The sequence below is a fragment of the Corvus cornix genome, chromosome 8 (genome assembly GCF_000738735.6).
Source record: "Corvus cornix cornix isolate S_Up_H32 chromosome 8, ASM73873v5, whole genome shotgun sequence".
Taxonomy (NCBI): domain Eukaryota; kingdom Metazoa; phylum Chordata; class Aves; order Passeriformes; family Corvidae; genus Corvus; species Corvus cornix.
Genome location: NC_046338.1, coordinates 10,405,794 through 10,433,291, shown reverse-complemented (window position 1 = coordinate 10,433,291; position 27,498 = coordinate 10,405,794). Strand labels below are relative to the sequence as shown.

At 56.8% G+C, this 27,498-nt stretch overlaps 2 protein-coding genes across 13 annotated transcripts in view; both read left to right on the top strand.

Moving 5' to 3' along the window:
• The window catches only part of ST3GAL3 (ST3 beta-galactoside alpha-2,3-sialyltransferase 3), a 192,496-nt gene extending 177,702 nt beyond the window's left edge, over positions 1-14,794 (top strand). For all 8 annotated transcript variants that reach the window (XM_019291537.3, XM_039555684.1, XM_019291540.2 and 5 more), the window contains one exon: positions 10,529-14,794. In XM_019291537.3, coding sequence (XP_019147082.1) covers positions 10,529-10,618 — 90 coding nt within the window. In that variant the 3' untranslated portion in view covers positions 10,619-14,794. The remainder of the gene's footprint in view (positions 1-10,528) is intronic.
• A 2,972-nt stretch (positions 14,795-17,766) lies between these two features.
• The window catches only part of IPO13 (importin 13), a 38,984-nt gene continuing 29,252 nt past the window's right edge, over positions 17,767-27,498 (top strand). For 2 of the 5 annotated variants that reach the window (XM_039555678.1, XM_039555677.1), the window contains exon 1: positions 24,386-24,503. In XM_039555678.1, coding sequence (XP_039411612.1) covers positions 24,423-24,503 — 81 coding nt within the window. In that variant the 5' untranslated portion in view covers positions 24,386-24,422. Of the gene's footprint in view, positions 17,853-18,831; positions 18,907-21,922; positions 22,005-22,140; positions 22,331-22,699; positions 22,867-24,385; positions 24,504-27,498 lie in introns of those variants that run through there. The other 3 variants (XM_039555676.1, XM_039555675.1, XM_039555674.1) reach the window with 3 other exon arrangements.

The following is a 27,498-nucleotide window of genomic DNA, read 5'->3' as shown; positions in this document are numbered from 1 at the left end:
AACCTGGATCTCTGATTTTGGAGGCCAGCACCCCAAATGGGATCCAAGGCCATTGGAAGGTCACTCTTGGACATTGTATGTGGTCTCAGGAATAGACATTGCATGGCACAGGACAGTTAGATGAGGATGAACACATGAAATGCAACCAGTAAAGTCTCCTAGAGAGAGCAGTTGGTGCCTAATTTGCCAGGCCTCTGGTGTCTGGAAGCCATCAGTCATCATGTCCAGGATGTTCTGTACAGAGGTGAAGGGGCGTTGAAAGGTTCTGGTGAAGCCTCAGTAATTCAGATGTCAGTGGGTTTGTTTCTGCAGCTGGGGCTGTTGGGAGCTCTGCAGCCCAGCAGAGCTGGTTCTAGGAGGAGGGTTCCTGTTCCACTTGAAGGCTGGTTACCTGATACGTGTCTGCCCATCTGATCCTCAATTCCTCACCCACAGGCTCCTCTTACATTTCACTGCCCTGGTACAAGAAAAGCCATCTGTTCCCAAGAATCAATAATTAATGCTGCTCCTGCCTCTGCCCCTCCCAATATGACAAATTGTTTGTGATATTGTGGAATGTGAAGAGCAGAGAGAGGATCACATTTCTTTCTCTCCTATTTAATATTAATTATTAATACATTAATATTAATAGTAGCTGGTAATTGTTAGTCATCTGAGGGTGAAGTTGAAAGGTGAAGGGCATAATAGCTGGGTTGTGTCTCCTGCAGTTGCCCTCAAAGAATGCAGAAATAGAGATTTGCCCCACTCCAGACTGGAAGCATCTGCTTGATGAAAGACCTGCATGCAGCTTGCAAACTGGGAGGCTGGCCTGCACTGGTACCTTGTGTCAGACTTTGCCCTTGGCATTAGTGAAAGAAGACTGACCCAGAACCAAACTCCACCAAGGTTTTTGTCTGTTCCATCTGCTCTGACACCCAAAGGGCCAAGAGTATCCACACCATTTTTCTCAGTGTTACTTTGGACCTCTGGGATTGTGTCCAGGCCTAGTTCTTCCTGGTCCTCCTCTACATTTCAGCCTCTAAAGGAGCCACTAAAGCAGGCTATGCCTTGAAATTATGCAAGTATCATCTTTGTCCTCTGGCCTGCAGATCCAGGAAGGCTGGAGTGTCCATTCCTGGGCAGGGGAATGGAACAGGTTTGCTTAATGTAGCATCATCACAGCACTGAAACAACTGCGATGGGATGCAGCTGTTCCACCACAACGAACATCCCAGGCAGGAAACCCCGCAGCTTGACCAGGCTTTGGTGGGGCAGAACCTCTGTTCCTGAAGTTCAAATCTCTTCATTGACTGCCAAGCTCCTCCAGCCTGAATGTCTGAAAGTCTTCAGTGTTTAAGCCTAGAGAGCAGCTGCAGGGAAGCACTCCAGCTCCACCCTGAAAACATCACTGTCTTTACAGAGGAAATGTAAACACCAGCAGTGTCCTGGGTCTGGAGATGCCACACGTGTGTGTGGACTGTGGGAGCCCGTCAAGTAACATCCCTCAAACCCCTTCCCTTGCCTGGTATCTGCAGGGAAATGGGCCTGCTGGTGAGTAGGAGTCCTCTCAGCAAGGTGTGTCACTGATTTACACTTGAGGCTGCTTGACATCTCTCTGGACACCCTTGAAACCCTGTGACTCATCTCCAAGGAATTTGTTCTGATTACATAAAAAGGCCAGCAAAATGAATGCACTCGCTTGCTCACAGCTGGGCGGAGATGCCTCTCCCATGCCAAGACTGAGGTGATAAAATCTCTGTGGAAATGAATCTGATTTTTCCTGTTGCTCTGTGGCACTGGCAGCTGAATTTCCAAAAGGAGAAACAGGCATACCCAGTCCACAGTTTAGCTCAGCCTTTGCTTTCCCCAAAGGAGTAAAAGCTCTCAATGTCCAAGATTGTGCTGCAATTGCTACCACAGAAGGCAGCTGCCTACACTGAGTCTTCCAGGATCTCCAGCTCCTGAGGGCTGGGCAGGCATTTCCTGTCCCAGAGGAAAAGGCTCTGCAAGGAGGCAGATGCTCTGGAGCTTGGTCACTGTTACCAGTCAAGGGGAAGAGTATGGTCTTGGGACTCTGTTCAGTAGTATGGCTGCAGACGTGTATGGATTCTCCTGTGCTTGTGAATGCTCGTGAGAGTTAATTTCTCCAATTAAGTACTGGATATCTTCTTTACCCTCTCTCCTGGGTAGCTCAGTGTACTCTGGCCAGGGTATGTCCAGGCAAAGCTGGTGGAGAGACCCTTTTCTGTTCCTCAGTGTGCTCTGGAGAGCTGGAAGCACTCTGGGGTGGTGCTTTCAGTTTCGGGTGTGAGCTGGAAGATCAGTGCAATTAAAACCATACCTCAAGGCCAGTTCTGCTGTCCAGCACCTTCTTCCCTTGTCTCTCAACTTCTCCCCATCATGGCTGGGATGCAGACTCCTGGCCTGCACTTCAGCAGGACATTTCTGGGTGGTATCAAGACAAGCTTTGTTCTCTGATCTGTTACTGGGACTCCACTGCCCAACAGACCCAGTGCTGTTGTATAAACTCTCACAGGTGATTTTTCAGCTCTTATTCCATCTCTTTGTTTCAGCTTAAAAAATGTAGAATGTCCAAGTGTGTCATCTCTGTTCAGTTACTACTTTTCCTATTCCAAATAACTTTGCAACAGCTTTTTTCCCTTGCCTGATTCCATGAATGCTGTACAAAAATTTGAGTCTTTGCCAAGGTGTCTGCTCACTTGTTTCTGTTTTCGTGGCAATGAATCCATTGGAGCTGGATTTTCATATACTTCATTGTATTTTTATGTCTTGCTCCGGTCCTGTAATGCTTCCTGCCCAAGCACTCCATAAAAATGTATTTTTATCACAGGTCACTGTCTTCTATTAATGTAGAAGTGTCAGACCCACTGGGAACATAGTGAAGGAAACATGGAAATGGTGGTGAGGAAAAGGAATAATTTTAAAATAGAGTGAAATAGAAATTATTTAAGGATGGGAAAGTGACTGTTTAGAATAGTAAAAACAGATCCATAAGGAGCTTATGAAACTGAGAGAGCAGGGGGCTGTGCTAAATCATGGGAACAAAGCACAAGACTGGCTCCCAGCATCCCTCCTCCATGTGCTCTGCCCCAGCACACAGCCTTCCCAAGCCTCATGATCCAGAAGTGAGCTTCTATCCCTTGGTCATTTCTTGCAGGAGCAAGAATGTGAGCAAGGAGTTACCTCAGATGCCACACAGGGAACATCCTGGGCTGTCTTCTCAGCAGCTGGCTGCAGACTGCCTCACACACTTATGGCTGGTAAAAAGGGCAATTCATGGTTAAAAGCTGCCCTTACCCATCCAGGGTCTGCATCCTGTCTGCAGCATTTGTGTCCCACAGTGGAGCTGCTGGCAGGTCTCCTTTTTGCTGGAGAAGCAGGTCAAGCACCAGCACCGCTGCTGGAGGTGTCAGCTCCTTTGATACAGCTGTGCCCAGCACCTCAGTGACTCACTGCCTGACCTGAGGGGGAGGTGTCGTGGCAGCCTTTGATGGCTTCTTTCTGATCACTGGCCCCTTCCCCAGCAGGTCTTTGTGCGATGTGAGGACACCATCTTGTAACACTTCTCATTCAGCCTGTGTAAGGGCTGTCACAAGGGCCAGGGGAGGTGGCCTGCAGCATGCAGTGACACACAGCTTTGTCTCTGTCTCTCCCCGACAGCAGCTACCTCTCAGAATAATCCACAAACATCAAGTTTGGAGTCTTGAACCATAAAGGCACAAACAATAGTGCTTTATCATCATCTGGGCTCTCTCTGTGAAGCCGCCTTTTGCATTTTAAATCAACACAAGTTGCTTGGGAGGGGGTGCAAGGGCTGCTTCAGGCCTCCAAGTACCTTAAAGTTTGCGGTAGCCAACAAGAAGAACAAAACTCCTTTGAAAGCCGGGCAGATGTCTGGCCTGGTGATTTATAGACTGAAAACATGGCTATTGGAGCCTGGCTGATGAATTGTGATTGCAGTACAAGGAGTGGTGCAGACTGAAATGGAGGTCAGCTTTGGAGGGGGAGGTTAGGGGCTGGGGCAGGGGCACCTCTGAAAGGGCAGTGCTTTTTCTTGGGGCTGGCAGTGATGACTGATGAGGTTTATACATTTTTGTCTTTGTTTAAAAGCCACCTGTTTGACAGTGTTGGGGCTGAGCAAAGGCCTCACATGCTGTTCCTGTGCATGAGGACTGTGTGTCCATATAATAGAAATCTGGAAAGGATTGTTGGAATGGCAGCCCTGACCAGAGCACAGGTATTGCCTTGTTCAGAAGGACAGAAGTATGGTGACCCTCAGGATATCACTGTGCACTAATAACAGCAAGGAAGGTACAGCTGTAGAATGGACAAAACCAAATTAGGGTTTGGACAAGATCTCTGTAGGAGAAGGCAGTAAAAGACCTACAGAGGCATGCTAGAGCCCAGCTGCTGGCCCCAGCATTGAACACAGATCTGTGGGGTGCTGGGTACCACCAGAAATGTCACTGTCATGGAGCACTGCCAAGGGGAGAGCCCAGGTATTCCTAGACACAGTGTCTGGCACAGCTCTTCTCACCAGCTGGAAGGGCACAAGAAGAGCTGTGGGCCTTTCACAGCTGTTTTTAGCATGTATGAAGACCTTGCAGAGGGACATTTTAGGAAAGAGCATTTGATCAAGTGCCTTCATGGTTAAATTAAGTGGAAAGGCAACAGAAGGGATGATATAACTCAGATTTTGCTTCCAAAAGGAGGGAGCTTGATATAAGCAGGGCTGTATATAGACTCAGCAGTGCTGGTGGGATGCTCAGTGGAATTGGGACATGCATGCAGACTCTGACCTCTCTGAATTTAGGCCTAGCTTAGGAGAATGGGCTACTAAAAGCAGGTTCACTGAAGAGCTCACGGACTCATTGTAGACTTGAAATCTTTTTTGTGAAAGTACAGTAATTATCTGCAATTCATATTTGCAGCAAGGGGGAAACTGGCAGAAAAAATAAATATAACTTTGTAAAGAACTGCTTAAAAGTGGTGTTAGAAGTAATACAGGAGTGAGGAAGAGCATCAGAAGACTTCACTCCTGATGGCTGGAAGGGACAGAAATAAAGTAGAAGCTGGCAAAAGTCAAGTTCAATTAGATGTTGCAAAGAAAATTTAGCAAATGCTGAACAGTGTCACTAACAAACAATAAGGAAACAAGGAAAGAATTACCAGGACTGACACCCAGGGAGATGAAGGAAGCAGAAGGATTAAGGTAGGAACCACAGGAATATATATATTACCTCTCTCAGGGTGATATGATGAATGTGAGGGAAAGGGGGGTGGCTTACGGTGAGAAGTTCACAGAAGAAGAAAATTACTGGGTCAGCACTGAAAGGCAAAAGCTGTTGAAGCTAATGCAGTAGGTGTGAGAGCCCAAGAGGTCTCTGTTCCACTTTGAGCCAATTAAGCTGCAAGTCCAGAGGAGAAGGTCCCCAATAAATCTATCAGGTTCCACAGGATTAGCTTGTAGTGGCATAATACCTCTTTTTCCCTTCTTTTTCTGGGGGGGGATGGGAGCAAGCCAAGGAAAATAATCCTGTCAAATTCAGAACTCTTAAACTAACCTCAGAGGTACTATTCAGAACTTCAGAGCAGAGTTTAAATGAAAGAATAATTAAATCCTGAAAGCAAACACAACATGGATTTACCAAAGGCAGGTTACAAAAACTAATTTAGTATCTTTATTTGATTTTCTAAAAAATCATTCTTGGGACAGAGGAGGTGTAGCAGCCCCATCTGTCAGAAGTTCAGTTAAGCATGCAATCCTGTGCAGTGGGAGATATTATTAGTTAAGCTTCAGAAGCCACGGTTTGGTGCAACACCTGTACATGAATAGTCTCTCTAAGGGAGAACACAAAAAGCAGCACTGAATGGACAGCTGGGAGTTCCTCTGCAGGAGGTCATGTTTAGTGTTTGCTTTAATGATTTTGGCACAGGAGGCAATGGTGTGCAAGTGGAATTTGTGATGAGACAAAACCAGGTGTGGTCAATACAAGGGAGGATCAGAATACCATCCAGGAAGGCCATGAGCACCTTGAGAATGGGAGTGAACTGGGTGGCATGGAACCTAAGAGTATGAATGGAAGGTCATGCTGTTTGGGGCAATAACAGACATTTTTACTCTAATCCAGGATAGCATTATTTGGCAATGGCAGAGAAGAAAAGTGCTTAGATAGGTACAAATAAATCACAGGATAACTCAGGCTGACAGACTGTTATTGGGGGAAAAAAAAGACAAATACAGCTCTGGAAAGACTAGAGGAAAGGACTTCTTGTAGAGGGAGGGAATTGCCTCTGCATGAGGCACTGGTGAGCTTTTTTTCTGATTCATGAGAAATAAATCTGGAGTAAATAGGGACAGAGGGAGCTACTATAATTCTGGGAGATTTCCCAGTTTTCATGGTGTAAATGAACAGCCCGTTTTGGTAAAAGAAAGATGTGGATTGTTTAACCTGGTAAAATGAAGACTGAAAAGAGATACAGTTTCTCTGTGTGTGTGTATTAAGAGTAAGCAGGAGCAAAAAAAGCTGTTTGAAATTTAAAGTTGATGTAAGGATGACTGGGCATAAAGGAGCTGTGAGTAAATCCCCTGAAGACAAGAAGATGAGGGTGCCCAGCCATCCCTTTTGTTTCAGTGCATGTGAATCCCAAGGGGGTTCAAGCTGAGTGGGGCAGTCTGATCACGAAAATTAAGCAGCTCTGGAGACAAGGTAGTGAAGGCTAAAGACAAAGATAAATTAGCACTGGTGGAGACTGGAAACCGACTGTTGCCAGTGAAGTATCACTCCTTGCTCTGCTGTGGTTCCTGTGTTTTCTGGGAGAAGTGCTGCCGACTTGCAGAAACACAGAGGATGTAACAGAATTGAGAAAACTCCTTCTTTTACAACTTGCTGTTTTTCTTGAATGCATTCCTCATTGACTTCACTCTCTCTAATTTAGCCTTCCTGTATTTTAATTTCAGCATGCTTGATAAGAGTAATGTGGTCTGAAGCTGGGGCATTCCCCGATTGTAATTGATTACAGACAGGGAGCTTACCTTCCTCCTGAGCTGGTCTCTGAGACATTTGCTTAGGCTTAAAATATTCTACTTGGCTTCTCTTGAAGCGACAGATGATGTTTTGTGCTTCTTTGTGGAATTGTCAAGATAAAAAGGATAGGTGGTTTGAGGCTGCTGAATTTGCATAGCCCTGAAAGGTGGCTTTAACTGATGATAAATTTTCATCTAATAACTGTGACCAAGCACTCAGAGCCACTGCCACCTCCCAGGGACGAACAGCCATAACAGTGCATGTGCTTGCAGAGTAACTCTGCTCCCTCTGCTTCTCTCTCCATTGGAAAGAGCAAACATCCACTACTCAGAGAGAGACCCAAAGCACAGGAAATCCTAGCCTGATCCCCAGAGAACAAGAAGGGGTCTGGAGCATCCTGGGATGTTTCTGTTGGAGCTCTCAAAGTTCATTACTCCAGCCATAGGCTCAGGCAAGCAGCCTGTTTGTTTCCACAAGTGGAAGCTGCATTGGATGCGAGCAGCAGAGGAGGGAGAGGGCAGAGCCAGTCTGCCAGGTTGCAGCAGTGGTGATGATGTGCAGGGATGGGAAGGTGGAGGTGGCAGTGAATGTTCCAAACTGCTCCATCACTGTCTTTGAGGTGCAGATTGACAAGAAAAGAGCTGGAGTTTTCTGCTATTGTGTGCTATTTAAGGTGTATACTCCGGGTGCTATTTGAGGTGTATACACCCTGAAACCTTTTGGGGTTTAGGGTGTATTTTGTTGCCTTTTCCTGTTGGAGCAATGGGACTGAGGTGCCTGCCTTCCTGTCAGTTTTGAGAAAACTGCTCTGGCTCTTGTCCCCACTGCTGCTGCTAGTGCTGGAATGCAGCTTCCTTCATCTGATCAACCCTGTCTGTCAGTGGGGTGAGTGAGTCCCTCTCCTGTAATCAGTAACTGGAGCTGGTGTTGAAGACATGCCTCATCCCTCCTGCCCATGCTGCTGTCGGGCGATGGGGGAGCAGCACCACACTGAGCACCCTGACAGTGCTCTTTGGGAGGGGTGAAATCCTGTTCTCACCAGGGAACCTCTTCCTCTGTGGGCTTACATTAGCCACAAAACATTAGAGTACTGATGCGGACATCACTAAGATCCATGGATCAGGTGGGAGGCTGAATTGCCTTTTGTGTGGCTTTCTGCTTGTAACAAGGAGTTAGTAGCAGTGCCTGGGGTATAAAGCAGCCTGGATGCTGAACAACCACAGGGCGGTAGGTCTTGCCAGCAGCTTTGCAGTGAGTGCTGGAGCCTGACCTAGCTGTAATGTGAGAGACTGCAATTGTATCACCCAAAGTTTTATTATCTACCTCCTGGACTTAAATTCCTGCTCCACTTGTACTTTTCACAAAGCAGATTTCCTCTTGCCATCAGATAAGGCACTTGCACGTGGCCTGAGGTGATGTTTCAGGTGGTTTGAGATTTCCTACAAGTGGCTGCCTCCCCAGTTCATCTGTACAAGAAACATAAACAGGTTGTCCTGCCCGAAACCAGTTGGCTTCTCATACTGTGTGATGAGGCTGAAAGGCGTGGAGGAGGGCTCAGATTGCCCTGTGAGGTATCAGGCTCCTGATGCTCTAGGCAGGTTTGACCAACAAGCCCAGCCAGATGCAAGGGAATGCCCTGAGACTTGGTGTCCCAGTGTGGCCTGTGTGTCAGCAGGCAGGTGCTGGCTGCCTGTGGGCAGGAGCTCACCCGCACGCTCGGCTGCCTCTGCCGGGGCTGAGCCTTCCTAGCGAGGGGCTGTGTTGGCAGAAGTGACACTGCTGCATGGCAGGCGCCAAGCCCAGGGCCCCCAGCTGATGTGCCACATGTGGGACTGTTTCCAGCACATTGGGGGATCCTGGCTCTCTGGCTCCAAGGCACACTCAGCCCTGTTCTTCCAGCTCTCTCCGTGCCACCATCGTTCTCACTGCTGCTTTCTGGAACTGATGCTTTTTTCTTTTTACAAGCCTTTGCAAGCCTTATTCCCAGTGCCACTTTTCAGTTTCTGCTTTTATGTTAGCTGAAGCCAAGCACTGAGTTTTTTCTGGGCAGCATCTTTTCAGTTTAGTGATGGGGCCTCACGCATTTCCAGAGTCCCAAAGAGCACCAACGCAGTTCTCCTTGTGTGGTCCTGTTCCCAGTAGTGGTGTAGCCTTTGCAGCATTCAGGTAACAGTGTCACTGGAAGCAGAGGAAGGCAAAGACTTCTTTTGAACACAGGTTACAAGGTAACACCTGCCTGAAGTTTCCTGAGCAGCTCTAACTGTTGTCTTTCCTGTGCATTGAGGAGATGGAAGTGGCTTGTAAATGCACAGTAGCAGCAAGAAAGATATTTCCGAAATGTGCTGGAGATCTAGAGAGGGACCTTCAGTGCTTTGGACCTCTTGTCAGCCCGCTGCATGCACATCATGCCTGGGGCTGTCAGTGCCACACAGCAGTCATGGCTGAGAGCTGCTTGTCTTGGACAGGACAGGGCAGGACAAGCAGGATGACAGGAGAGCCACATGCACCTTGTGCACGATGCACACAACCAGAGCTTTGCAGGCAGGTGCCCATGGTTTTGCAGTGGGTAAACTGGATTTCAATACCTATGACAGAATGCCCTCAGCGGGCTCATGGGGCTGGGTGCTTTGTTGGTTGGAGGCCATCTCAGGGAAGCTCCTGTAGAGTGACTTTGTCATCATCCAGATTGTATTTAGAGCTCAGATTACCTGCTGACCAGAGCACTGTGCCGAAATCATGTACTGTGATTCTTGTCCTGTTGGGAGATTTTGGGAAAAGTTGCTTTTCCCTGTTCTGCCGTGGGCTCCATGGTGTGACAAACCACTTCTTCCTTTCATTAAGTGCTTCAATAGTCCCAGCACACGGGAGTGATGGCAGATGCTGCAATCCCAGCTCAAGCCTGCTGCAGGGAACACATCTGGGTGGGCTGACACCAGCTATAGCAATCACTGCTCTGAAGTGCCTGCTGGGAGATGTGGCCATTTCACCCTTCACATTGTATTAGTGTAACCTTTACCATGTGATTTCCTCTTGATAGAGCTAACAGAGGCTTTGGTGGGGATGGTCTTGGGGTTTTTCAGCTGCATGCACCCCCATGCATTGCCGTGGCCTGGCAGGGAGCTGTCTGTGGTGGGTATATGTCCTGCCGTTGTGTCCGCTGCCAGCTCTGTTCCCTGGCATACACCATCACCAGTGCTGTGCTGTTGGGCTCTCATGTGCAGTAGCTTGGGAGGGCACATCTGCCTAAGGGACCTGGATTGTCCAAATATCACCATGCCAAAAAACTTCACCCAGACCGTGGGGAAACCTTCTTCCTCAGGTACACGGGTCTGACCCTGCTGACGGTGTCAGCTGTACATGAGAGAAGGTCCGCGGTGTGCAAGGGCTCTTCTGATCTACAGCAGGGTCTGTGTCCTTGGCAGAGTCTCCCAGACATGAGGGACAGGAGCATGCTTGGCCAGGCTAGTTGGTGACCTCCTGTCTCTCTCATTTTCTTCCAGTCCTGGACGCACAACATCCAGAGGGAGAAGGAGTTTCTGAGGAAGCTGGTGAAAGCCCGAGTCATCACTGACCTAACCAGTGGGATTTGAGTGGCTGCAGCCACTGCCTCCAAGGGAGGAGACGAAGACACACTGCAGCTCTGGGAGCAGGCACTGGCAGCCCCCTGCAAGAATCCCACCTCACTGAAGACACACAGAGATGCCCAGGTGCTCTGGGAAGACCCTCTTGCATTGCCAGTCTGCATGAGGGTTACAACTGCCACCTCCAGGCCTAGAGCTGGCAGGAGGTGGGCAAGGGGCTGAGTGGACAGTTCTTGAACTCTGCATCACAGACAGATCTTCTGCATCCTGAATTAGACAGAAAAGACTCAGGAGAGAGAAGAAAGGTTTGTGAATAAAATGATTTGTGCCAAATGGGAGGTGATGCTGCCCCAAGGCAGCAATGCCTGAATGTACAAAGTATTATTTTTTAAAAGACTCTGCTGGAACCATACTAGAAATACCAAGGTACAAGGCAAAGTCTGCTTGTGCACAGCCCTGTGAAAAACCTGGCCTCTTCACGCTCCATCTGCATTGTCACCGGCCTCAGACCTTTCCCCAGGAAAACAAATCCATCCAAAACTTCGGTGTCATTGGTGCTGCTACACTTCGAAGGGAGAATAATGGCTGCCTCTCATTCTCCACTTGGAGCTTCTGGATGGAGATGAGCATGGGTTTGTTTTTCTGCATTTTTCCTCACTTCCTCCACAGAGGCAGCAACAGCAGCAGCCACTGACTTAGCTGTGTTTTTCATAGCCATTTGCTCTGCCTCTGCTCTGACCCCGAGGTGGAGCAGGGAGCCAGCGGCTTCCTCTGCCTACAGCAGACCTCCCCACCTTCCTGCTTGTCACGATGCAGAGGAGCCTGCCCCATTGCGCTCAAGGCTTTCAGGCCTCTTGGTTTGTGCCTGCTGTGCAGGGCGCCCGTGGAGTCCGTGCAGACTGGTGTCACTGTTTCTGGACAGCATCTCGCTTTGGTTTTGTGTGGGAGGGGAGTAATTTATTCTTTGGAAGGAGGTCAGATCTTGAGCAGAGATCTCAAGCTTTACAGTTTGAGAGCAGACTGCTGAAGATGTTTGTTTTATGTTCCAGACTTGATCATGTTCCCTATTTAAGCGACGTGTGACCTCAGTGATGATGGAACCTGATGGGAACTCTCACCCTCTGCTTGGCCCCTGCTCTCTCCATTTCCAAGCTCCTCCTGTGCTGTTCTAGCACTGCTGCTCCTCCTGCTCTCAGGAGCACGTCCTTCCTTTGCCCTCTTGGTCCCAAGATGCACTATTTGCACACTTGATTTGTATACATATATCAGAGGAGGTGGAATAAACTGAGCAACATGGCCAAGTGCAAGGGCAGCAGGGTGGTCTCATCCACCTGAGGAGCATGGGCAGAAGGGAGATTGCCAAGGGAATGAATGCCTACATGTGAAAAGTGGCTCCTGTGCTCTCCTAGCCTGGAGCAGGCTGGACTGCACCCACAGGTGCTGTCCCAGTACCTGGGTGTCGAGGCACTGGCACACAGCCAGCCAGTGCTGGAGTCAGTGGAGGGGGATCCCAGAGGGATGTGGGTTGGGCTCATGGTCCTGGCACTGCATCTGACAGAGCCCAAGGATTGCAGCCTGCCTTGAACTGAAGTGGGAGCATGGCTCTGGCATGGGCAAGGAATGCTCAGAGCAGGGCTCGCATGGCTCCCCTAGACCAACTCTGCACCCACTGACTTCCAGGGGGCTGTGACTTTGGACCTGAGATCCTTGAGAGGGTGTGCAGGAGGGGCAGGCAGTGACCCAGGCATGGGGCAGAGGAGCAAACTGCACAGAATGGTTTGAGACCAGGCTGCAGGCAGAGGCAGCTCCCAGGACATGGCACTGAGTGCTGCTTACACACCGGTGTGGGATGCATCCCTCAGGAGCCTCTCCTGCCTGGTGTGCCTGTAGCCAAGGAGCTTGCTCAGGGGCAAGTCGTGCCCAGCTTCTTGTTGTGGCTGCTGTTTCCCTTGTCATCTGGGAGCAGCTCAAAGATCCTGCCACTTCTGGGCTGCAGGAGACATGCTGGAAGGCTCTCCTTCCCTTTACCCCTCCCATGTCCCATCCCCACTACTCTGGCCTCCCAGCCAGTCAGTCCCTGTTCCCCCAGGGACATGCCTCCTGTCAGGATGCTCTGTGAGGTCTCCAGCAGGTTTTAGAGCCTATGCTGTGGCAGATACACCTTTGAAGTATCTCCTGGTTTGTTATTCCTTCTTGAGGAGTCCATGGGACTGGATTTCCATGGCGCTCACCAGGCAGTGCTCCCTTTGCAGTTCCTAGGTATCGGCCTGGACTTGGGACCATCATCTGTTGAGTCCCAGCCATGCTGGCAGTGGGGATGCTTGGTCTGGATCTGGCTGAGGTTGGGCTGGGGAAGGGTTGACACCCACCCTCTCTCTGTCTCAGTGCTTTAACCAGCTGCCACGGGAGCCCTAGGGCGGGGGTGGGTAATGGGGTGTATCCATGGGCTGCAGTGAGCTGAGATGGCAGAATGGGCAGCTGTGTCCAGAAGGAGGAGAGGAGTGAAGAGCCTTTGGTGTCTGTGCTGGGCTCCTCCCTGCCCACTGGGGGAAGCACCCCCATGGAGGCTTGTGATGGTATTAATTTGATTAAGGCTGGTTTATTGAGCGCTACAAAGCTACAGGGGACTTTTATCTTCCAACTCACTGGCTCCAGGTCCAAGGACACAGCATGGCCACTGCTCAGCCTTCCCTGTCATCCCAGCTCTCCACCACAGCCATGAACAGGGTGGGAAGTTGACCCTACAGACAAGGGAGGTGACTCCAAGCCCTTCCCTCCACCTTGGCAAGGGTGTCCAGGCAGAAGTGTCCAAGTTGAATAAATGAGTGCATGGCCCAGAGTGACTGTGGTGGGTCAGGACCACCTGCATGTAGAAGGAAAGAGCGTTTGGGGGCCGAGGCTCTCCTCTAGTTCACTGACACCACAGAGCAGCCTGTGGCCGAGTGATGGGGCTCCAGCTCCAGGAGCAGTGCTCAGCACTGGGTTTTGCTCCTGGGTGCCGTTCTTTTGGCTGCCTCCTCACGTGCACCTGCAGCCACCTCCCGCCCTTGAAACGCTGCAGTCCTGCCAGCTCGGAGCAGTGCACGCGGGTCAGAGCAGGGTCAGTGGGACGGATGTGAGTCTTGGCCTCTCCCTCACAGTGACTCACCTTGTCAGATCGGAAGGGAGAGCCCAGGGGAATTCTCCACAGCCTAAATATAGAGCGGGGTTGCCTGGTGCCTCTGATGCGCTGTGGTGCAGAAAGGCCATTCGGATGGTGGGGAACCTGCCTAGACAGAGCCCAGGGAAACACAGGGAGGTCGGGGGCCAGTGACCACAGTGGGTTTTGCTCCAGCTAGTGCAGAGAGCAGGTATAGAGACCTGCAGGGCAGCCTGCACGTGCTGCTCTGGAGGACAGGGGCTGCCAGAGAGTTGCTGCTGCTGTGCTGAGCACACCATGAGCTGCTTGTGCATTTGTGGCAGTGCCCACCACACTGGCATTGGGCTCCCACCACCAGCTCACCCCATTATGCCTGGCCATCCTGTGGCCTCAAGCTCACACACGCCAAAGGGAAGCACCATGGCCAGGTAGCATGAGGCAGCCATGGGATCCAGCCCAACATTCCTCATTCCAGCATCTCTGGGCTTCCAGTGTCTCCTTTCCTTGGAGGGAGAAGTGGAGAGGCCCTGCCTGGCCATGCTCTGCTACCCCTCAGTGTGGGCACTGCTGGGAGTGGGGGAAGGTGTCAGGACAGGGCTGTCTGTGTCAAATGGGTGCAGCTGGGCTGGGTATGGGCAGAACTGGACATGGGCAAGGGCTTCCAGAGTGTTTGGCAGGAAGGCAACCACCACACCAAGCTCCATGGGCACCAGCACGGTGTGCTCTCAGTCCGAGCGTGTGTCACTCGCAGTATTAGAGACGTGTCCTTCGGTGCAGGAGCCCCTTTGGGGCCACTGCCCTGCCCCTCTGGGCACTGGCTCCTTGCACAGCCTGCACGGGGTCTCGAAGAGGCCAGTGCATTCGCCAGTACTGTACCAAGCCAAGATGCAAGAACTCAATGAATTTTTAAAATTAGTTTTAGTTTCTGCATTTTTTTTTAATTTCCCCTCTAGGCAGGGAGGGCAAGAGTCTTGCAGGCTCCTCCAAGCCGGCTTATGTCACATCAATTCAGTCATATCACAGAAGCAATAAAGCTATCAAACAAGCTTGGCTGGCCTCTTTCTTCTACTGCCTTGGGCGTTTTTTATGGGAGGCAGAGGGATTCCCCTGGTTGGGCTGTCCCCTGCCTGGTTTCACTGCTGACTCCTCCAGGACAGTAATCCAGCTGCTGGGAGCTGCAGCTGGCCAATGCCACTGGCCTGGTACTGGGGACAGGAGAGGGCTGTGCTCCTCCTTGCAGGTGACTTGAGGGGTGGGAGAGGGGATTGTGGGTTGGGTTCATTTCATGTTGGAAGGCACATGCATCAGACCTTGTCCAGCCTGTGACAGACTGCCTGTGGCTCTGACTGCTCTCCTGGGGACTCCCTGCCAACAGGATGACTTCCTGCCAAGGGTCACAGCAGCAACTGGGCTGGGTGTGGTCCTGACAAAGGCAGATGTCCAGCCAAGTGACCTTCTCACTGCAGTGTCCTGGAAAAGGAAATGGTTTTGGAAGCCAGAGACCAAGGCTGTGACCAGCTCTGATGCCTGCCAAGTCCCAGCAGGAGGAGTGTAACCCCTTAGGCATACCCTGGTGATGCCGCCAGGCTCCCGGAGCCACAGGATGCGTTGGGGACAGTTTCTATCGCTTGGAGGAATGGGAAGGTTACAAGATGTGTGACTGGTCTGCCAGACCTCCCAGCTCCTAAACAACAAGGGGTGGGTTGTTGCTAGCACCAGTGGGGCACCAGAGAAGCAACTGCTCAGCTCTCCCTGATGCAGGTTCCAAGGAGATGCTGGAGCTGCTCAAATCCGCATTCCGTCCCTCCTCTCTTCACAGCACTTAAAGAGCAGGGCCACCACTACCATCGGGCTGGGCCAGGACCTTGAACACAAGGTCGTTCAGGTCAGCTGAGACAAGGAGACTTGTTCAGAGATACCCCTGAAAGAGCCACATCACTGCTGAGATGAGATGCCTGCATCACAGCTCTCTCCCACATGTTTTGTCACACCCAGCCATGGCCTCAGACAGCAGTCATGGCATGCTCAGTCCTGCCATCTGGCTGGTCTGCATCACCCCCATCCTGCCACATGCAAGGGTGGCACTTGCAGGGACAGGTGTCACAGCAGGCCCTGGCTCTGCAGGGCTTATTCCAAACCAGACAAGGTGCTTGGGGGCACCCCAGCCCCAGGGGGGCAGGAGCACAAGCTGACATGGGCAGTGCCCTGGAAGGTACCAAACCAGGTGGTGCTGGCAGCAGTCAGGGAGCAGGTCACCCGTCTGTCTGGAGACTGGTGGGGCTGGAACCCTGCCCTGCGCCCCAGTACCCTGTGCAGACTGGCCCATGCTTAGAATTCCCCAGGGCAGAACCAATACTCATGGGAGCCTGAGAGGGGAGAGCAGTGCTGGGATTGAGGCACAGAGCTGGGACATGCCATCCCCTGCCACCACGACTGTGGGGGGACAGGGATGAGGTGCTGCTGGTAGGACATTAGTGGGGCTGACAGCAGCAGCAGGCTTATGTCTCCCAGCTTGAGAAGAAAGGGCAGAGGAGAGAGCCAGGGCCTCCAGGTGTCTGGGGTAGCAGCCTCGAAGGGGGCACACCTGGAAAAGGACAGAGGCCAGGCTTGGTACAAGCACCCCTTTCACAGGACCGGGGACACTGTGGGCTCACCTGTATGGGGTCCCTGGGATACCCTGTGCCATGCCCCACATAGCCCCCTGCACACCACCAGCATCACATCCTCAGAACTTCCTGGCTGTGTCCTGGGGACATGAGGACCTGCCCAACCTGTAGGGAAGGTAGGAGGAGATGGGGTAACCCCTCTGCTGAGCCAGCAGCCGAGGCTGTCTCCAAGGCCTGAGGGTTATCAGTGGGGGAGGCAGCCCTTCCCTTCAGTGGCAGCCCTCTCTTCCTGGGCAGCTTCCCTAGCATGGGTAGTGCTGTGGCCAGTCCCAGCTCCATGGGGACAGCCTGGTAACCTGGAACAGGACATGCTGCTCACATTGAAATTTTCCAGGCAAGCAGCTGCACTAGTCTGCAGTCCTGCAAAGCAGAGGATCCTGTTCCCTGTCACTTGTCCCAAGCTGTTTCTCTACCCCAGGGATGCTCCAGGGCCTCCAAGCCCTGCTGGGCCAAGGCACCCAAGGGCATCACCTCTGATGCCCATGAGAACATCTCAGATGGGAGCAGCCTCAGGCCACGGCCGTGGAGCAGCGCAGTCCCACAGCAGAGCCCATGCTCCCGCGGAGTCCCACCAGCAGTCAGGGAGCCACCCATAGCCACAGACTAGGCCAAAATGCTTGTGCCAGGACAGGAGTGGGGGTGAAAGGGGGGGAGCTGGAGCCACGCGGTGACGCTCCAGGGCAGGGGAAGAAGCAGCTCCGGGCCTCGTTCCACCTCCACTGTCCCTGCTCGCGGTGGCAGGGACGGCTTAGTGGGCGCCGCCTGTGTCCGCACACTCCCTGGCAGGTGATGTCGCAGGAGGACGCGGGAGGGAGTTGTCACCCCTGCGCTGGATAATCCGGGGAGATGGGAGCAGGCGAGGCGGCGGCTCCGCAGGTGGCTGCAGGCGCGGCCATCCGTCCCTTCCGCGGAACCGCGGGGCCCGGGCTGCCAGGCGGCGGGGAGGAGGTTAAAGCCACGCGGGTGGCCCGGGGTCGGGGCGAACTGGGAACCGGCGTGCAGCCGTGGTACAGCCGGCGGCGACCGAGCCGCTGGCCCCGCTCCAGCCGGGGAGTTGCATAAGCCCGGGGAGTTGCGCCGAGGCGGCGGAGCGCCGCCGGGGCAGGTGACACGGCCGGAGGCACCGCGGGGCGCGCAGCCCGCCCGGGCGCCCTCGGACCCCGCAGCCATGAGGGCCGGACCCGGGGCGCTTGCCTGGCCCGAGGCGCGTCCCGGCGATCAGCTCCGGCCAGGGGAGCACGTGTGAAGCGGGGCCGAGCGGAGGCGGCCCCGGGATTTGGCACGTTCGCAAGGAGCACTCGAGAGCCCCGGGATGGACGCGGAGGGCCCCGGGCGGTGACGTAAGGACTCGCACGGGCTCGGCTCGACTCGCCAGCCGGCCCCCATGTCCCCGGGGCCAGCGGCGGCCCCGGCGGAGGGAGGCAGGGCGACGGCAGAGGTAAGGAGCCCGGTGGCGGGCAGCCCAGTCGGGGAGCACTGGGGCGCGGGGCGCGGGCGGGCGGGAGGCCGGACACCTCCTCCGGCGCGGCCGGACACGAGCTCCAGGCACACCTCGAGTCAGCTCGGGGTGCTTGGGACTCCGGCCGGCCCCGCCGCGGGCGGGAGCTGCCGGGATGGCCCCGACCCTGCCCGACAACCCATCCCCGCCGGATCCCCACGTGTGCAAGGGGTCCCCGGCGGGGCTCTGCCCTCCGACGCGGGGCTCTGCCCTCCGACGCGGGGCGTGGGGTCCCCGTGGGGCTCTGCTCCCGGAGCGCTCCGGGAAGGGCTGAACCCTTTTCCGAGGGTGTCCGTGTGTCCGTCCTGGTAGCGCTGTGATCGGGCTGTCGGGGCAGGGAATCCCGCTCACGGGGCGTCCGTCCGTCCGTCCGGGCTGCGGGTCCGCCTGCCCGAGGGTCGGCCGACGGGCAGGTGGCGGTAGAGGGGGTCGGGTGCCTCCGGGGGTCCCGATGCTGTTCCCGGAGGGGGTGCGAGTTTCCGCAGGAGCTCGGAGGCGGTGCGGATCACGGCGAGAGCCGGTGCTGGAGCGGGTTGGGCTGCGGCTCCTGCTGCTGGCGGGATTCCGGTGCCCTCCTGATCCCGGTGCGGTCCAGGCGCCCGTGCGGGTGGGAGTCCCGGTGCCACTACGTGCGGATCGGTGTGCCGGTTGGTATCCTGATGCCAGTGCGAATCGGGGACCCGGTGTCGGTGCCGGTGCCCGCCCCGCCGGTCAGGTGACGGTGGCTGGAATTTGACACCGGCAGCGACGACGGGAGCGGGATGGAGCCACCGCTGCCCCGCACTACGCGTCCGCCTGCCGCCGCCGGCAGCGCACCCCGAGACGCAGCGGGAGCGGCACCGGGAGCAGCGGCGGGAGTCGGTGCCGGCGGGGCAGCGCCGGCCCCCGCCAGCGCCCCGCCCCGGCGCAGCGGCGGCGGGCGGCGGGGGGCGGCGGGGAGCGGAGGCGATGCGGGGCAGCGGCGGCCCGGGGGATGGTCCCCGCCGCAGGCACGGTGAGTGCGGGCCGGGGTGGCGGGCGACAGCGCCCGCCCCAGCCTGCCGGCGGCCCCGGGCCTCGGCGAGGGCTCGTACCGGGACTGCGGGGGGGACGAGGGGAACCCGCTTCGCCGCCCACCCCCCGGCAATACTCGCGGGGTGGTGAGGGGCCTCGGGCCGCCCCCGGGCAAGTCCCCCCCGGGCGGCTCCCGGGGTGCCGAGCCCGACCCAGCGGCGGGAAGCGCTGGGGGCCGCGGCGGGGCCGGGGTTCCCTGCCCGGGCGGGGATAGGCGGCACCCCGCTGCGGGCGCCCGGGGGGCACGGGGACGGACTCTCCCGCCTCTTCCCTGGGCTCCCGCCCGGCCCGTTGGGCACGTCGGACAGGTGTACGCCCTGGGCGGTGGGCAGGCGAGAGGCACGGGGCGGGGGTACCCTGTGCCCCCCGGCTCTGCTGTCCCTGAGTTGGGGCTGAGTTTGGTCTCTGCCGTGTGCCCCACGTGTCCGACCCCGGTCTTCCAAGGCTTTGCGGGGTGGGTGCCCGCTCCGCATCACACGTGGGGTTGATTTCTGACCCCCATCACTTCTTCTGCCAGGGTCAGCGCGGAGGGATGCAGGGCCTTCGCCGGTGCCCGCAGGTGCCCGAAGTGTCTCTGGGCATCCCCCCCGCGCTTCCAGGTGGGATCCGCGGCTGCAGAGCTGGCATGGCTACTCCGAGAGCTGAGACACTCACCGCGGGCCTGGGACACCCTCTGGCCCCGCGTGGATGCACTTCGCGAGTGTCTGCTGCCTCCCCGGGGGCCTGGTGCAGCCACGGGACATCCACTCCCAGCGCCCCATGCACAGCGCAGGCAGCGGGGCTCTCGCCGGGCCCTGCACGAGTGAGTGTGAGGTGGCTCGCTCAGGGATTGCACCAGCAACTGCTGTTACTTAGCCCTGGGCGGGGGACACATGTGGCGGGGGTCCAGGAAGGTCCTCACACGGATGGGCTCGGTTCCCACCCTGGGAAAAAACCCTCTTGTGTCTATGAATCGCCCGGCAGGGCTCTGGCAGCCGTGGCTGGGGCAGATCTCAGTCAGATTCCCCCGTACGGGACATGGGGGTCTGCTGCGGGGTGTGCAGGTCTGGCATCCCCGTGGGGTGCCCAGGTGCTTGGTTCAGCCCTGCCCGCGCTGGACGAAAGCAGATGCCGAGCGGGGCTGCGGGGCCAGCGTGGGCTGCGGTCCTGCGCGCTCGAAGAGCTGCGCCCGTGGACGGGGCCCCGAGTATGAGGAGGCACTGGTAGTGCTCGTCCGTGCCTCGGCTCTGGGGCTCCCGGTGGCGAAGGGAGGCTGCCCTCGTTCGGCGCCCCGCCGGCAGCGCTCCCACTGCACAGTCCGGGGCCGTGCTGCCGCCGGACGGGAGAAGCCTGAATTGCACCGGCTGATCCGTCCCGTCCCGTCCCGTCCCGTCCCCTTCCCATCCCGTCCCCCTTCCCCTTCCCATCCCGTCCCCCTTCCCCTTCCCATCCCGTCCCGCCGGGATGCTGGAGCCGAGGGGCCGTGGCGGAGCGGCCGGCGGCGGGAGCGAGGACCGGGGAGTCCGTCCCCTCCCAGCAGGGCGCAGGGACCCTCGCCTGGCCCCTCCGGCGGTGCCGGCCTGGGAAAACCATGACCTGGGGGCAGCGGCTGGCGTGGGGCCACGGTCCGCCACGGGAGCGAAGGGCAGCGTGGGCTGTGCTTGGCCAGGCTGTGGCGGCTGGCGCGGCCGGGGGGGCCGGTGCGAGCCCTGCCGGCACCGGGGGCACATCCCGCCTGGTGCACGGCCCCTAGAGGGGGCACATGGGCCTGGCAGCGCCCACTACGGCCCCGTGTCACAGTGTGGCCAGTGCAGGGTGGCAGCAGATTCAACAACTGGGACTTGGGGACCATTCCCTGAGATGCTAGAGGGACTGGAGGAAATTATATTTTCTTCTTGTCCCAGCGGTGCCCAGGCATGTGCTTTCACTTTTTTTCGGTCAGGAGTGCTCTCCTCAGCATGTCCCGTCCCAGCTTTGCCATGGAAACAACTGGGACACACTGGGGCAAAGTCAAAGTCATAAAGGGGATGGGGGAACCCCTGAATGCAGAATGCCAATAAGCTCCAAGGGGACAGTCCAATCCTGAGAGACTGGGAGGCCAAGGAGGGTACCACCCCTTTTGGAGCCACTTCTAAAGCCCTTCAAAGCCAGGCTATCCTAGCTTTGGACACTGGGCACTCCCAGGGGGGAGTTTGGGAAGGAGGCAAACATGTGGCTGCAGGCAGGAGTTGCCCCAGCACCTCCTGGGCGATATCACTCCCCTGAGACCGTGCTTGCTGCTTCGCTGGGACCATGCACAGCAGGGACTCAGTTCCTCTCTGTGTGTCAGGGCAGTAGATGCCAAGCAGTGGTGTTGGGGTGAATGACTACAGTAAGCCCAGCATGGTGCTCCACACCCTGCCATGCCCCCACAGGACCTACCTGACCATCCTGCCCCTTGCAGTCCCACTCATCCAGGCTGCTCTGGGGTTGCGTGTCCCAGCTTGGCGCACGCAGCAGACTGGGGAGCCAGCACGAGGCCAAGGGGTGGCTGCACCCAAGGACCCTGTGCTAATGGATTTGGAGTTTCCAAGGTCAGGCTCCCGCTGTGAGCAAGAAAAACATTCCCAGGGAAGGGCCATGGGAAAGGCCCCCCCCGCACAGCACTCCCAGCCCCAGCTGCTGCCTCACAGACCAGCCTGGCATCCCAGGCCGTTCGCACAAGGAGATGGCTGCATTGCCCCTGAGGAGAGGTGCTGTACAAAGGCTGGGTTGCCCCAGCTGCCCTATCTCTTGGAAGGGATGTGCGGTGTGGTGAGGATGCCTGGCTATGCCAGAAGAGAGGGGTGGGGTGGTCCATGCAAGGGGTTCAGGAGTTGTTGTGAGGTTCTGGGGGGTGAGGGAAGGGGTGACATGCTTGCCCAGGGCAGGGGAGGCATGTGCCATCTCTCAGCCAGTCAGATCTATACCCACCCTGTGTGGGAACTGACCCCAACCTCTGCACTTGCAGCTAGCATGGACCAGCAACAGGGGCCACCAGAGCCAAGGCCTGCAGGACCTGCCACGCACCCGCAGCCCAAGGTGAGCCCAGGTCTGTCCGGCTGCAACGGCCAGGACTACATGACCCCATCCCCACTCATCCCCAGCTCATGGAGCCTCATCCCTGGTGTGCGGACCCTGGTTGGGGCTGACCCTGATCTGTTGTGATTTGTTGCAGGAGGGGACACTGTGGGGATTCTTTGCCATCCTGTCACTGCTGGCTGGGCTGGCCACAGGCACCCTGCGAACACCACACTGCAATGAGACGCTGGACGCAGCCCCCACACCACGGAGCACGGCCACTGCCAGCCTGTCTGTGGAGGATGGTGTGGAGGCACCACTCACCGCTGGCTGGAGCCAGCTGTACGGTGAGTGTTGGAACAGGACCCCGAGCCTGGGCGTGGTAGTCCCTTGTGTGGGGCATGGGCAGGTTGGGAGTTGCTGTGGGGAGCCCCAGCCTGTGTGGGGCTGTGGCTGCTCTTTGGGGCTGGGCTGAGGGGATCTCAACACATGGGGCCCTGTGCTTCATGCTGGGCATGTGGCAGAGCCCTAGAGATGAGAAGATTCTTGGCTGGAAGAATCTTCCCACACACCCACGTGCCCTCTCAGGCACCAGCCATTGCCATAGTGAGTGATCAGGAGGGATCTGTAGGTCACAGCTACAGAGACAGGCAGGCTCAGCAGGAGGGCGATGGGTGCAGGGTGGGTTCTGACAGCACCATCTCCTCCACGTGCAGGGGACAACGCGACAACAGGTGGCCCAGGCACCGCAGAGCTGGCGGAGGACCTGCTGCTGCGTGCTGAGCGCTCGCCGCCGGGGGCCAGCAAAGCCAAGAAGACGGTGTGGAAATCCTCACGGGGCACCCGTGGGCGCAACTGCCACATCCGCAACCTGATGGTGAAGGTGCGTGACCTGGGCCTGGGCTTCAACTCAGATGAGATCGTGCTCTTCAAGTACTGCAGTGGGTCCTGCCACCGGGCACGCAGCAACTATGACCTGACGCTGGGCAGCCTGCTGCGGCAGCAGCTCATCGCCCCGAGGCCACAGGAGCGGGTCCTCAGCCACCCCTGCTGCCGACCCACCCGCTATGAGGCTGTCTCCTTCATGGATGTGGAGAACACATGGCAAACAGTGGAGAAGCTCTCAGCAGCTGAGTGCAGCTGTATTGGTTGAGGAGGGGGCTGCTGGCTTGGCCCCAGCTCTACACATGCCAACACACTCCAGCTTGCCACATGCAGTGGCACTGTTGCTCAGAAAAAGAGTCTGGCAGAGGCTGGCGCCCCTGTTCATATGTGGCCACAAAGAACAGAGGTGAGATAGAGTCATGACTGGGGTGTGGGTGGCCAAGCCCCCACCTGCTCAGTGCCAAGCAGCTGGTGCCACTGGCTACATGGGGTCCTGCCCAGGTGCCCCGGCTCAGCCCTGGGAGAGGAGCTGAAGAGAGAATGGACCATCCCCACCACTCGCAGGGGTCTGCCAGCCCAGCATCCATCAGCAGCACTCCTGCACCTGTGCTCTAGGGGCCAAGCATCACCCGAGCTTCAGAGGGGGCAAAACTTCCCTGTTCCCTTGGGCACCCTGGGGTCAGTGGTGCAGGGAAGGGGTGTCCCTGAAGGCAGGGCTGCAGTGGGGCCAATCTGCGCCAGTGTGGAGTGGGGGGCCTGCACCCGGACTAGCAGCAGCCCCTAGTATTCTGCAGGGTGCTGGGTCTAGGCACCCACTGGGACCCCCACCCCTGCCTGGTTCCCAGGGTGGTGGCAGGCTCCCCTCGCTGCTCCGTGGTGCTGTGGCACTAAACTATTTATTACTCTAAATTATTTATTTATTGTTCTCGAGCGGCAGCTCCTATTTATGACTTTGGGCCCCCGGGGGCCGGGTGTAATTTAACCCCAGCGCTGCAGTGAAGCCCTGGGCAGCACCCTGTGCCCCCTGCACCCTTTTTCTATTATTTGTAAAATTTGAGGGATAAACTCTATTTTTGTACAGTCGCCTTTTCCTGTAGCAATAAAGCGATGGGCTGCGCGTCCAACCCCTGCGTGTGCCCGTGATGGGGACGGGGACGGGGGTGCCCCTGAGGTGGCAGCGGGAGGGCGCGGAGCGGGGCCGCGCGCGGGGAGCGGTGCCGGTTGCCCGGTGCGCGGTGCCCGGCAGGGGACGCGCGTGGGCCGGGACTACCGCTCCCGGCGTGCGGCGCGGCGCTGCGGCAGGTCCTGGGCTGCCCGGCCGCGCCTGCGGGGCCGCGGGGAGAGGCGAGGCGGCGTCGGAGAGAAGCGGAGCGGGGCGCCGGGGCTGCTCGGGGACTCCCGCGGGCGCCTCCCGGCCCGACCGCCGCGCCGAGCCGCGCCGCCCCGGTGCCGCCGCCCCCGTCGGGGCGGGGAGGCGGGTCCCGCCGCGATGCGGCTGCCCGTGCGCCGCCGCTGTCGCCCGCCCGCCGCCGCCTCCTGAGCGCCGCCGCAGCCATGGAGCGGAGGGCGGAGGCGCCGCCGCCGCCGCCGCCGCCGCCGCAGGGCCTCGACTTCACCGTGGAGAACGTGGAGAAGGTGAGCGAACCCCGCCGGCCCACCCGCGGCCGTGGCGGGGCGGGGGACTCGGCGGCGGGGTGCTGATGGTGCCGCGGTGCTGCGAGGGATGCGGCTCGGGGAGCGGGGGGGCACCTGCTCGGCGGTGCCGGGCCCGGCGAGGGCGGCGGGCGGCGTCCCTTATGCCTGCCCGCCCTGCCGCTGCCGGGGGCTCCGGGGCGTGGGGCTGGAGCGGGAGCCGCCGGGGCAGCCCGGGGAGGGAAAATGATGTGGCAGGAATGGGAGCAGAAGGGAGGGGTTGTGTGTGTCTCCGACTGGCGTCCTCTAGGTCGACAGCTGCAGCGCTGGTCAGGGAGAGCCCGCGGGTCTGGTCCTGGCTACTGAACCAGATGCATCAATGTGAAGGCCATTATCAATGTCTCCATTAGGCAGGGAAGGAAGGAACTTTTGCCAGGTGCTGGGAATTACTGGGTGTTACGGTTGGGAAAAGCCTTCAGAGGGCGGATGGCCCAGTGATGCCTTTCTAAACCAGGAATCCAGCCCCTTTCCTCCTGCTGATGCTCAAAGTCCTCCAAAGCATCTGCAGGGCAACAGGAGTGAGGCTGATTGCTGAAATCTGGGATCCAGGGAATGGCTACGGCAAACCAAGGCCTGCTGGCATCACACTGCTGCTGGGATGAGCCCTGAGCAACTGATGTGTGACCTGGGATTCGTCATGGAGACCAAGCAGGGCACCTCAGTGAGCACCCAGGAGGGCAGCTGAGCGAAAACCTTCCCGTGGCCACCTTGGAGGTGATGAGGGCAGGGCAGCAGAGGATGCATCCCTGAAGGGCAAACAGCAAGTGCATCACCCTTCCACTTACCCTGTAGCCAGACATCCGACAGACATCCGTAGCTCGGTCCTCAGACAGCTAGTGGGAATCCCAGTGTCCTCATTTTTCCTCTATAAGAATAGACTGAGATCCCTGCCAAAGCAATACTCATGGGCGTGCTGGTGGGCACATAGAATTGTGGAATCGTTTAGGTTGGAAAGGACCTCTCAGATCATCGTGTCCAATGGTTAGCTCAGCTCCGCCAAGCCCACCACTAAACCATTTCCCCAAGCTTTTCACGCCTGTCGCTCCCCAGTGGGTTGCCTGGCCTCACAGGAGATGTCAGCTCAGGGATGTCAGGTTTGTCACTGGGCGCTGGTTGCCTTTGTGGCTGCAGGTGAGACTCAGCCCACCTCTTCCAGGGAGACAGAGCACCGCCGGGGGGATTAACTGATGTCTGGAAAATGCTACATTCGTGCAACCTTCTGCGGCTTAATCTGCATACAGCCAGGGCTGCTGGATGATTTTGCCTCTGACTTCCTTTCTTTTTGTCAGACACAAACCACTCCTTTGTTTGCACCAACAATGAGGCGCACACTTGCCTGCGAAGGGTGGGCAGTGCCAGGGTGCGGGCACTCGGCACTGGCTGGGTGAGGTGCGGCTGTGCCGAGAGGCAGCTCATCCTTGCCAAGCTGTTTGGGATTTAGTCTCCCGATGCCTGGGAGGAGGCAGAGATGCCCTCTAGGATGCTTCATCTCCCCTCCCCCAGTCTGCCTGGCCTCTCCCGATCTCTGCAGGCTTTGCCATCTCAGTAGTGTCCTCTGAAGGTGCAGCTGTGGACTGCAGTGGGGCTCTGAGCTGCTGGTGGGGGGCAGCAGCACAGTCCCTGAACAGGGGAAGAAGGATGGGGTGGGATCAGAAAAAACCCCAGAGATTCAGCAGCTCAGAGCCTTCCTGTGTCAGTCTTTTCCAGGAAGGGCTGTGGGGTACAAAGTGAAGGAGAGATGGGCTTTGCTGGGAGCAGGTTTTGTGGGATGCAGGTGGGTAGAACCACTTTGTCAGAGGTGATGCTGGCAGATGAGTGATGCTCCTACTGGCCTGAGCTCTTCCACCTGCTAGGTTTTGTGCACAGCTCTATTAATAATACTGAATACTGATTAAAATCAGGGTTTGACTCCACTCTGAGTCAGTTAGTGATAAGTGCTGGGGTTAGGAACAGTGTGAGGGCTGAAGCCTTTCCAGGTCTCCCGCAGTGGAAGTCATCATGTGTGGCAGTTGTAGCTAGGGCAGTCTCACCAGACTGCCCCTGTCACACTCTTCTGATGGTTTTCTGTCCCTGGAAAATCCTTTTGTACCCCTTCTGTTGTTTATTCTGCAGTGGGGTTTTGTAGGGCTCTGGGTGTCTGTGTAGCTAAAGAGGATCATTGCTGTGTTTATGCATAACCAATGCCAGAGAGAGATCCCTCCAGCTGTGACCAGTGGTTTCAGGGAGGCAGGAGGGTGCAGGCTGGAGGCAGGGCCAGCTGACAGGTCTAAAAGCCTGTGGACAGGTGCCAGGTTCAGATGCTGCACTTCAGGAACCATCTGAAAGTTGCTCCCTGTATTTTTTTGCTCCGTTTTTCCGTAGCAAGCTCTCCTGTAGCACAGGGAAGGAGCGGGGCTGTGCTGGGGCTGAGCTGTTTTGATACGGTTACTGTGTCAGCAACCCCCAGTCCTAGCTGAGGGCTGCTTGTTTGCTTTTTGTTTTCTTCTGAGCCTGACCTAGATGCTGCTCTGACTTCAGCACAGCTAGAGCAGGCTGGCGTGGCCACGCTGTGTGTACCTGCTGGGTGTCCAGCAGCTCTGGGCTGGTGCTGCTTCCCCTGCACCTCCTGCTGAGTGGGGCTCTGCTGCTGTGTTTGGAGGGGTTAGAGGGAAGGGAAGGCTGGGAAAGCCAAGGGCTTCAGGCTGTGAGAATGCTCAACCTTTCATTGCCTAAATGGTGCAATCTGGTTTGTGCTTTTGTGTGCCCAGGAGCTGTCCCTGGTGTGACTGACAGCCTGGTGCTGGGGTGATGATGAAGATGGATTGCAGATGTTTAGTCCGGGCTGCTGTGTCTGTCTCAGAGGAGCAGTGCACAAACAGGACTTGTGCCCTGCAGTCTTGGTTTCCCTCAGGTCAGGGATATCAGCACCTAATGCTGCAGTATTGGACCGGAGAGGAAG